Source organism: Planococcus citri, chromosome 1 (genome assembly GCF_950023065.1).
Source record: "Planococcus citri chromosome 1, ihPlaCitr1.1, whole genome shotgun sequence".
In the NCBI taxonomy this organism is placed as follows: Eukaryota; Metazoa; Arthropoda; class Insecta; order Hemiptera; family Pseudococcidae; genus Planococcus; species Planococcus citri.
The window spans coordinates 23,901,913-23,913,848 of NC_088677.1; the positions used below are offsets into that span (position 1 = coordinate 23,901,913).

The 11,936-nt window shown below is 32.3% G+C and overlaps 1 protein-coding gene across 3 annotated transcripts in view; it reads right to left on the reverse strand.

Moving 5' to 3' along the window:
- Positions 1–9,004, reverse strand: part of LOC135849965 (Na(+)/H(+) exchange regulatory cofactor NHE-RF1-like) — a 52,678-nt gene extending 43,674 nt beyond the window's left edge. The window contains exons 1-2 of one of the 3 annotated variants that reach the window (XM_065370634.1): positions 8,272–8,988; positions 2,226–2,336 (exon numbers count right to left, since the gene is read on the reverse strand). In XM_065370634.1, coding sequence (XP_065226706.1) covers positions 2,226–2,336; positions 8,272–8,727 — 567 coding nt within the window. In that variant the 5' untranslated portion in view covers positions 8,728–8,988. Of the gene's footprint in view, positions 1–2,225; positions 2,337–8,271 lie in introns of all 3 variants that reach the window. The other 2 variants (XM_065370632.1, XM_065370635.1) reach the window with 2 other exon arrangements.
- Positions 9,005–11,936: the final 2,932 nt, after the last annotated feature.

Here is an 11,936-nt window from a genome sequence, read left to right on the forward strand (position 1 = left end):
TTGTTTTTGGGACGAAAATGGGCTTAATCGATAGTTTAGACCCTAAAACAAAAAACAGAGTGAGGTTTTTCAATTTGAGTTGTTTTTGTAGTCAGGAGAGATGATCAAAGTTGCAAAAATGGCCGTTTTTGCCCTATTTCACGAGTCTGTGGCGACATCAGTATCATGTTTCAAAAAAAAACAAGGTCATATTCGGATTCTACGCACTTTTTTAAGTAAACATCTTTACCGGATTTTTGATTTTCGAACATTCAAGCGCATACGGAAGATTTTCGTTTGTAACACGAAATTTTTACTGCACGAGAACCTCGCCCGCGCGAACACGGTTCCGCGCCACGATTACATCGTGGAGTAACGCCAGCGTCGCGCGCTCCGAGTTTTAAAATATGTTACAAACAAAAATCTTCCGTATGCGCTTGAATGTTCGAAAATCAAAAATCCGGTAAAGATGTTTACTTGAAAAAGTGCGTAGAATCCGAATATGACCTTGGTTTTTTTTGAAACATGATACTGATGTCGCCACAGACTCGTGAAATAGGGCAAAAACGGCCATTTTTGCAACTTTGATCGTCTCTCCTGACCACAAAAACAACTCAAATTGAAAAACCCCACTCTGTTTTTTGTTTTAGGGTCTAAACTATCGATTAAGCCCATTTTCACCCCGAAAACAAAAAAAAGGTCAAAAATTGTTGCCTAGTGTTATTAATAAAAATTACTCGATCATCGGATTCCCCATGTCAAAACGTCCCATTTTTTTTTAGACCCTTTGCAGAGTCCATTGGCCAATTTGGGATTAAAATTGGTTAAAAGGGAAATTCCGGAACCAGAACCGAAACAATTTTTTCAATCCCAAAACGAATCCCAAAACTGAAATGAAAATTTAGAAGAAGGAATCCCGTAACAAATCCAATCCCAAAATGAATAAATTTTGATCCCGAAACCGAAATCCAATCCCAAAATCAATTCGGTCCCACAGCTCTGGCCCTGGCTCTCAACAGCCCTGTTACATAACAGAAGCTATTGGAATATTACAAATGTTCTGAAAATGTGCATGATTAATTTGATTTCCAACGGATCAATAATTAGGTAAGTACTTTGTAGAGTATCCTTATCAATTATTTCCAACTCAATTTTCAAATACGAGTACGTATTATCTTTCGAATGCCTAGTCATTCCGTGAAAATTGATGAATCAAAAAATAAAGTGGGATGAGGGAGGAAGTAGTGCTTGGTAATCATCGAAAGAATTTGTGTATGTTTTGCATTATCAATAATTTTTGTCGACATTTATTTCCCCTAAACTGATGATGACTGGTTTGATAACTCGATGACACAACGCTGATATAATTATTACGCGCAGTAGAGCATCTATGGACGTTTCTGGGATTTAATTTACTCTGGTTTCACAAAGCAGATTCATCAAATTGAGCTGAATACTCTGAACTTTCGCTATTTCTCAGTTTCAAATTGACACAAATTTACTCGTAGCATATCACTGGTCTTTCATTCAATTCGTTAGAATCAATTTTTGTGGTGTCACTGTTTTTCTGCGAATTTGCAAATTTTATTCGAACATAAATTATCAAAATTTTGAAAAATTTACCAAAACTGTTCACGATGCTTTGAATTTAAAAGCAGAAACGATAACGTCATAATATGCTAAATAGTTTTCAAAATTTGTCCCTTTCCTTCGTTCGAGCAGCTTATAATCATCTCTAATTAGTTAGAATTTTGGCTCGAAGAAGGTCGAAATTAAAGAAACAATCAATAGTTCTATTTCTTGCTATTGTTGCTCCTTCCTATACCCGAAATCAGTTTTGAATTCATTATTCTCCCAGAATAAGTTCTTTTCCTACCTTCTATCCACGTAATTATTTCGAAATATGTAGAAAATCAACAAACTATTTACATTCAACCCACAACACCATTCCACTCCTATTGCTCGTATCAATACATAATGAATATTCACGTGAAATTATCATGTAGGAAGTTTGAGATCGATAAAAGTAAATAGCCTCAAAATTTTCGGTATTTTTTCCCATAACTTTCTTTCCGACTTTGATATAAAATCACTCGAGACAAGACAGCTGCGAATACCATTATTCTGATTCACCTACACTTGGATCTTGGTGGTGGGTATTTTCAAGATACGTTATATATACAATTACATATTGTACCTAGAACTTTTCCACCATTTGAATAATTTACATAAATAACTTTACTTACCTCATTAAAATCAAGATGGGGTTCGGGGCTTGAGCCTTGGCTGGTTTTCCTATCACTAGATGGCGTCGTAGCAGTACTGCTACCTTTGGAAGAAGTTTTTTCACCGTTATTCTGCAATACACAAACAAACTTTTATTACAAACTGGTGAAATGCTTTATTGTGTAACACATTAAGTACACGTGTGGTGCTATTACGTACGTACAAGTATACATGAGACTCGAGTACGAGTAGGTCTAGGTACACATAAGAAATAATATGCAAAAGGGAAAAAACGTGACCGAGTGTAAGACAAAAGGGTACATAAAGGTATGAAAAATATCTGAGCCCATAAAGAGGTGATCGCTGATCGGTTTCCTTATGTGTGGCGAGTAGCCGAACATGAATTTCAATTGATGCGTGAGAAAAAGTATAGCGAGTTTTGCTCGAGCTGTAAAACGATCTATTAGTCGATAATTACACACTTGTGGTTGGTAATTTGTTCCAAGTCCGACGTACTAATTACGACATTTCGAAATTTAAGGTTGTAGATTTCGATTTTTCTTCTTCACTTTGCTATAGATACACGCGTTACGTTCATGTTAGAATTTTTTTATTATTATTATTTTTTAAAATAAGTAATGGGGCCGTGGCTGTTTGTGTTTCTGCATATTTTTGTAATAAGTGTCATTTTCATAACATTACCCCTATGGAGGTTCTCTAGGTTCCCATATTGGGAAAACAAGTTGCTTTGAAGAGTGTAATACGTAATTGACCAAATCACAAAAATGTTGAAATTTCAGTGAAAAATCATTTTGGGAAATAAAAGCATCGAAAAAGCTCAAGTCCATAATTTCCAACAAAACAAATAAAATAATATAAATTGGAAATTTTTTTCAAGAATAATTCAACATGAGTAAAAAACATTGGTCAAAAGCACTTTTTGAAAATCAGTTTTAAAAAAATTGTAGTAACGATAGTAAAAAAGGTCATCTGGTAGTTTCCAAATTCTGCAAAAATAAAATCTTGGTAAAAGAAATGCCTTTGACCAAAAAATGAAAAAAAAACAAAATCCAGAACAAGATCATTAAGCATAAGGAAGTCGAAATTTGAAATAATTTTCTAAAAACTTTGGATCTCTTGTGAATACAAGAGCGAAGATTTCTCAAAAATGAATTTAAAAAAACTAGAATAAAGCACGCAGCACGAAAATCAATTAAACTTGCCAGAAAGTAGTAAAATTTTAGCAAAATCTGTCAACATTTGCATGAAATATACTTGAAAATACGTTAAAATTACAAAATAGCTGAAAATCACCAAAAAAGCATTGAAATTTCATAAAAATTGGGCAAAAATTGATGCTAATATTTAGAATTAAGAATAAAAAATGAAAAATTTCAGTGAAATTTGGCAATAATGCATGAAAAAAAACAAAAAATACGCGAAATAAATTATTGAAATCTCTGAAAATTGCTGAAAATTGCTGAAAACTTTTTGAATTTAATTTATTTTTTTGAAATATACCTAGACCTACGTATCATGAAAGACACCCAACTACATAAACCCAAATTTGGACCGAATTTGTCGATTTTTTCTACGTTTAAAACCCCTAACTGAAGATATTGAATTGCATGATTTTGGGAACCCCTGAACCCCCTTCCATGTCACCCAAGTGGTCAACATTTATTTATAAACTAATATCAACTTGAAATCCATCATTATATATACTTGATGGGTGCATTTTTCCAAAAAAAAAAAAAAAAAAAAAACAGACTTTGACGAAAATATGTAGATCAAGAAAATCAACGATTTTTCTTTATTATTGTTTTGAAGGAAGTTCTTCAAATTTTTGAAATTTTAATGAAGGATCGAATTTTAGGCTCTAAAAACAATGTTTAAACTCTTTGAATTTTTTTGATTTCCTATTTGTTTTTTCAAAATAGCCCATAAAATAATTTTTTTCACATTTTGAAGCTTTCTTTCATGATGTGTTTTTCTGACAAATGCTCCAAGAAATGTAACCTTTTAAAAATTCTGAAAAAAATTCAAAATTTTTGAACCTTTTTGGAAAAATGGATCTTTTGGACAATTATGGCAAAAAATATCAATTTTTTACGACTTTGGCAAAAAACAAAACCTTTTTTTTTCGTGATTTTGGCAAAAATATAACTTCTTAAAAACGTTGAAAAAAATTCAAAAAGGGTCTTTTGGACAAATATGACAAAAAACGACAATTTTTGACGACTTTGGCAAAAAACAAAACCTTTTTTTTCGTGATTTTGGCAAGAAAATACCCTTTTAAAAACTCTGAAAACATTCAAAAATTTTTGAACATTTTGAAAAAATGGATCTTTTGGACAATTATGGCAAAAAATGTTGATTTTTGACAACTTTTGGCAAAAAACAAAACCTTTTTTTTCGTGATTTTGTCAAAAATATAACTTTTTGAAAACTCTGAAAAAAATTCAAAATGGGTCTTTTGGACAATTATGGCAAAAATCAAAATTTTTTTTTCGTGATTTTTGCAAGAATAACCTTTTAAAAACTTTGAAAAAATTCAGAATTTTGGAATATTTTGAAAAAATGGGTCTTTTGGACAATTATGACAAAAAATGTCAATTTTTGACGACTTTGGCAGAAAACAAAACCTTTTTTTTCGTGATTTTGGCAAAAATATAACCTTTTAAGAACTCTGAAAAAAATTCAAAATGGATCTTTTGGACAATTATGGCAAAAAACGCCAATTTCTGACAAAACTTCAGCAAAAAACAAAACCTTTTTTTTTCGTGATTTTGGGCAACAAAAAAAACGATAGGTACTTTTTTGGAAAATTTTGAGAAAAATAGAAATTCTTTGACAATGTTATTACGACCACAATATGTCTCTTTCTGAAAAATGTGGCAAAAACAACATTTTTTTGTAATTTTGGTTTAAAAAAATTGGAATTTTTGAAAACTTTGGAAAAAATTTAGAATGTGTGACCGTTTTGAAAAAAGCAGGACTTTCTGACTGCTTTGACGTATAAAACAGGACTGACAAACTTTGGCAAAAAACAGCTTCTTTTGGATAATTTTGACAAAACACAGAGCTTTTCTTTTACCTATAATTTTGATAAGAACGAGGCTTTTGGAGCAACTAAGAAAAATTCAATATTTTTAAAACGTTATGAAAAAAAGGGAAACATTTCTTAGAAATTTTGGAAATGATAGGAATTTTTGACAATTTGAGGCAAAACGAAATTTTCTGACAATTTCTGGTAAAACTGGATCTTTTTACATTTTCATCAGAAAACATGTTTTTTTCTAGTAAGTATTCCTCAATTTTGACAGAAAACTGTTTTTTGGTGAATTTTCAGAAGAATCGAAACATGTTGACAAAAAATGGTATCATTTGGAAATTTTGGTAAAAACAGGAATTTCTGAAAAGTCTGGAAAAATATTGGAACTTTTTAACAATTTTACCAAAAATTGGACTTTGGGCTAATTTTAACAAAAAATGAAAGCTTTCGAGACAATTTTGATTACAAAAGTACTCAGGCATGAAATCCACTATTTAATTTTTTTAGTGACTTTAGTGACTGAAAAATGGCAAAAAAGTGACCAAAAATTTGAGAAAAAGTGACTAAAATTTTGAAAAATGTGAGCAAAGTATATTTATGTTGGTCGGGGAGCCCGCATAAGGATTAATTGCACTCCCCCGGTCGATCCTCTGGGACAAGTTTTTTTCTTAAAGGGGGAGTCCTAAGGAACATTTCTAGTCCTTGCCCTAAAAAAAGTGGCCCTACTTACAAAATGGCGGCCATTTTGATTGGCAGGTCAGCCAAAATCGCAGATTTCGCGTTCCAACATAGGACTTGCACGAAATTTTTTAAACCGTGCAAAGGTAGATCGAAAGATCAGGCAACAATTTCACCAGTCAAAATTTCAAGTGTTGAAGTGTCTTTTGTGATTTTTGGTGAATTTTTGAAAATCAAATTTTGGCCAAAAAGTAGGTAGGGAAAAAATATCAATTTTACCAAATTGACCAAGAAAGCTAAAATTAGGGATATACCCTATTTTCGATACGCCAAATCGATTGGAAACTGTTTCAACTCGTTTTTAGCAGTTCTGGAGCCTCCAGCAGATTTTTGAAACTCGAAATTCCCACAAAATTTCGTCAAATGGAGTTGGAAAGACAAAATTCATTCTGCAAACTAATTTCAATACGCTACGAAGTCCACTGCACGTGGATTTCAAGTCGTTTTGGAGCCTCCAGCAACCTTTTTGAAAAGTACTGGAGACTCCAGTAGATTTTTGAAACTTGAAATTTCCCAAAATTTCATCAAATGGAGATAGAAAGCCGAAATTCATTCTGTAAACTAATTTCAATACGCTACGAAGTCGACTGCTGGTAGGTTTAACGTTGGTTTGGAGCCTCCAGCGACTTTTTGAAAGGTTGTATGGCGTTTTTTGGAAAAATAAAATTTCCAAACAGTAGCTGGAAGCTTCAAAACCATTTGAAACCACCCGACTGAGTCACTTTTTAAGTGACCGAATTTCATGCTTGAGTACTGCATTCTTGGCAATTTTTCATAACAATTTAAGCGAAAACCCAATTTTTTTTTTAGGAATTGTTGTTGAAATACAAGATTATGCTTGTCAAGAAACATGCATGACCTTTTTGGTCAATTATGACAAAAATTAAATCGGATTTATTATATCTTTTAGATGTTATGATTAGCTCATTTTATTAGTAATTTTGTCCTGGGGGGGGGGGGGAGGGGCGGGATGACAATAACACGAATTTTTTTAGTCGAGGCAAAATTTTCAATTTTCCATAGGTCAGAATTTTTTCCTGGCTTCCCACTCTAAAAATTAAATCAGTTTTCAGATGTGAAATAAAACTATAATATAAGGTGCAAATATCTTATCAATGAGTTATCACTCGACGCTCGAATGCAAAATGTCGTATAAGTGAGGAGAAAGGCAGAAAGAATTTTTCCTTCTAATTCATCAAGGTCAGTAGGTAAACTTACGAGTAGACGAGCCCTTGTTTTATGCAAAATAACCAACCTATTCGCACAATAAACAGGTCAATTTACACAATTACAACAAGGGTGAAAAAATCTATACTCTTATGGCTCATAAGTCGAACATCTGTGACTCTCGTATCGCGGTCGATAAAAATCTAATTAAATGGACATAAAAACAAGTTCACAATATGTTTCTACGAAAACAAATAAACGACCGTTATGACTGCATCGAACAAGAGCAATGCTAAAATCGGCTAAGGAACTCTGGGGCATACAATGACCCCGTAAGTTATCTTCAAAACAGGTATTTCACATTAGAGCTGATTGACTGCGACTAGCAAAAAGAAATAAAGAAAGATACAGGTAGGTAAAAAAAAACAACACTCGGTGTGTATCGATGACATGTTGGTTGTTGGGATTAGAATAGGTACATATTTTTAGGAGAAAAAAAATTGCATACAACAATTGATAGTATTTTACAAGGCCGAGCATGAGTACTCATTCACAAAGAGAGCTAAATCCTTCCACCACGCGATTTTGTAACATGTTTAATTACTATGTCATTTTAATAAATTGTAAATTAAGTCATTTTTATTGCGCAAGAAACCAGTTAATCATGGTAAACCGCAGAAAAAAGCATAGTTCGATGTTTTTTCTCCTACACGGTCACTTTTGATTTTTTTTTCCAACAATGCAATTCGTACGATTATTCGCAACGTATTTAAATTATACCTCGACATATCCTATATGGATTCGAGACAGTCGTAAATGGCGAATTAAAATTTTAATTCGAAGATTAGCGTAATTGAATTAAGAGATTTGCTAATTATTGAAATCCGACTACGAGTAAATAAACCATATAAACGAATCGTCGAGATTAAAATTTATAATCCTATTCCTATGTAAACGAGATTCTCAAGCAACAAGTGTCAATTACTGAAGGGTTGAAACACGACCACCAAGAACCGTTCGAGAAAACAAAAACCGGAGGGAAATTACAGATATATTTTTTGTATACGTAGATAAGGCGAATGAAAATATAAAAAATAAACACGTACCTCTATATCGAAATACGATCCATTTTTGCCAGATATAGGAGGCGATTGCGAATCGTTATTATTTTTACCATTTAAATAAGATACTTTGGAGCTGGTCGTACGTAGGTAAATAACACTTTCGTGATTGCTTTTAATGATGATATTTTTTGATTTAAAATAATTATCAGCTTCGCTGTCTACGACTAATAGTTTAGTTTCATCTGGTACGCTTTTAATCCTTTGGACGACTTGTTTGTGATTCTCGTTCGATATATTGACACCGTTCACTTCGATTATACGATCGCCTTCTTTTAATCCTGCTGATTCGGCCGGAGATCCTTCGTCTACTTTTCCAATATATTGTCCGGGTTTGCCTTTTTCCGAGTGCAAGTTGAATCCGTAGCCGTCGAAATTGTCGCATTTCAAGATGTGACAAAGGCGAATCTTGTATTTACTGTCCAGCGTATCATTTGACATTATTGCTGATGCAGCAACCGTACCGAAAATTCACTGTTGAAAAAAAAAATATCACACCGTATCGCGAACAAATTAACTTGTAGTATTGACGATAATACTAAAGAGCGACATTCCACATAACCACTCCTTCTCACTTCAAGTTCATAAAACAAAAAACCACGGGTAAGCTAATAACATGAAGACAGAAGACCCGACCAGCAGATAACAATTTTCAAACAGGAAATTATTATCGAGTAACGAGCATTGTATACAGTGGCCTGGTGAGCAAGTGATTGATCGTGATCGGGTGTTTTAGTACGTCTATCGGACGTCAGGGTGAAGCACCTATCTTATCTTAACCTTTACACTGCTAAGTTAGGAATGATTTTGCACACCCCCTGTGCTAAGTTAAGAATAACCCACAAACGGAGGAAAAAATCAAAAAAATCAAAAAAAAAATGAAAAAAATTATCAACACAGGGGCGAACTATGGACGACAGAATCACCGAACGTATGGAAGCAAGAAATACCAGAGAGCGCGATGTTGACAAGTTTTGACATGATGAAACGAGGAAAAATACCCTCTGTGCTAAGTTAGGGTACAAAAAATGACCAAACACGAAATTCAACCAAATTTTTTTTGTTCTTTGGCGCATGCAAGGGTACAGGAGGGTTTATTTTCATTCAATTTCGTGTATTTAGGTGTCAGTAAGGATACTAGTTCATTAAAAATGATATATTTTTCATAAAAAAAATTAAAAACTAAAAAAAAATCGAGTCCAATTTGAAAGCCACTATAGTGGCTCGTAGCATGACAGGCAAATTTTTTAAAAGCCACTATAGTGGCTCGTAGCAGTGAAAAGGTTAATCTAATAATCTTATCCAATAATTGAGAAAAATTATTTTAAATTTTATTAATGCAATTTGCAAAAGGTCAAAAGTACAATTTCTAAAAATAAATGGGTGTTTTGAAAACACAAACTGGGTGGAATTTTATTCTCTTTAATATAGTATTTTACTTGGGGAGGGGTTGAAGTTTTTATTGTTAAAAAATTATTCGAGTTCAAAAATACCCTTTCGAGTGCACAGAGCACAGGCTCTGAGGCTCGAAGTAGTCGAAGTGAAAACCGTATCCAAACTCCTGGAAAAAATTGACTTTTGACTAGAAATTAGGTACCTGAAATATTACGATTTCTAGTGTTGTAACTGCCCAATCGCATTTTCGATCATTTTTGGACAGTTTTTTGAAAATTCCGGACCCAAAAATACCCTTTTTGAGTTTATTTAAGTTACCTACTCCTTGTGAAATCTTGGTTGGGAATTTTGCACATTTTCAATTACCCTTTTGAGACCCGAGAAGAATCTGACGGATGAAAATTGAAACATTTCATTATAATGGGAAGGGGTAGGTAATAGCTACATATTACTTCGTTCTGCAGATTCAAAAAAAATTGAGGTTTACTCAAAATTTAATTTTGGAACTTGGGGAAATGCTCAAAATGGGTATTTTTTCTATCCCGATTTCCAAAATTAATTTTCAATACAGGGATACAAAAATTTACCGAAAAGTTTCTCCAGGTAGGTAATACCAGCATAAAAATCAGAAAATTTTGAATAGTATAAATTAGGTAGGTACGTCAAAAATTTTTAAAGCCAAAATCCAAAATTTTGAGAAAAAATAGTAGAAGACTACAAATTGTAATCCCAAAACAAAAGCATACATTGGAAAATTTTTTATAAAAATCTCGCCTACAAAAGTTCGACTTATTAACATGGGGTGAAAATTTTTCAGGTTGAATGAAATTTTGTTCTCGAATTAACGTAAAACAGAACACAGCTCACAGCTCAATAAAACCTTCAGTCCAATTTTGTAAATCCAAAATGAAATTCGAACTGTTTTTGAAATTTTTCACGAAAAAGTCGATTATAAAAGTTCAGACTTCTCTTTATCTGAAAGTTTACCCTATAGATATAAATGTATTAATGGAATTTGGAAGGAATTGAGTTTTTACTATGTTCTCCTCAGTGCCCATATCAGTTCAACTTGTGTAATGATCATACTCCCAAAATAGGATTTCGTAAAGGAAAATTTTTCAAAAAAAAATGTTTAATAAAAGTTTAAAATTTTTATGGTGTAAAAATGGGTGAAAGTGGAATGAAAAATTCTCAAGTCAATATCCACTTTGTTCAAACTTGATGTGATAGACTGGTATTCTCAAAATAGGATTCCATAAATTTTAAAAATTTTGAAAGAAAGTTTGTACATAAAAGTTCGATATTTTTAACACGTGAACATTTTTCATTTTTTCCAGTGGATGAAACTTTCATTTTGGAATTTTGGGAAATAAGATATTTAAGTATTCACTGCAAGTTTCACATCAATGCCAACTTTGGGAAAATTTTCACTTCGTAAAAAACTCAAACTCTTGTGTAGAAGCTTTTTGTGAAAAATTTTCAAAATTTATAGAATCCTATTTTGGTAATGTAAATCTAATATTGCTCCAATTTTGGCCAAAGAGTATACTGGTTTGAGAACTTTTTAGGCCATTTCCACCGAAATTCCGAAATGAAATTTGATCTCAGTGAGCGAGCTTTCACATTATAGATTCTTCAAAGTTTTATAATATCTCGTTTTTCTGTAAAAAAATTTCAAAATTTATAAAGTCTCATTTTTACAAAAAATGATATTTTTCATGGAACGACCTCGAAGCTCAATTTCCAGAATACCTGATTGTTTTTTCAAATAAAAATTCCCATCGCCAATAATCTCTTCATTTTTGACCAACAATTTTTTTGATTTGAAAATTATGTCATTCACCACGTTTGTGATTGTCACAACTTGTGCAGAAAATCATTTTTTATTTTATCTCAAAATTTTGGATTTTGACTTCAAAAATTGTTGACTTGAGTACCTACCTACTAACTAATACATTATTCAAAATTTTCTGATTAATACTTTCGTATTACTTACAGAAATTTTTCGAAAAATTTTTGTATCTTCACATCGAAAATTAATTTTGGTGATTGGAATAGAAATAATTCCCATTTTGAGCATTTCCTTAAATTCTTTTGAGTAAACCTTAACAAAAAAAAAATCTGGTTAACCAAGTTAAACTCTTTCCCATATAGGTAATGAAATTTTTAAATTTTCATAAAGGGTAAAGTTAGGTAAATTTTTCACCAAGTGCCTGAAGTGTCTGTTGTGAGAAAAACTGTTTTAATATTATTAT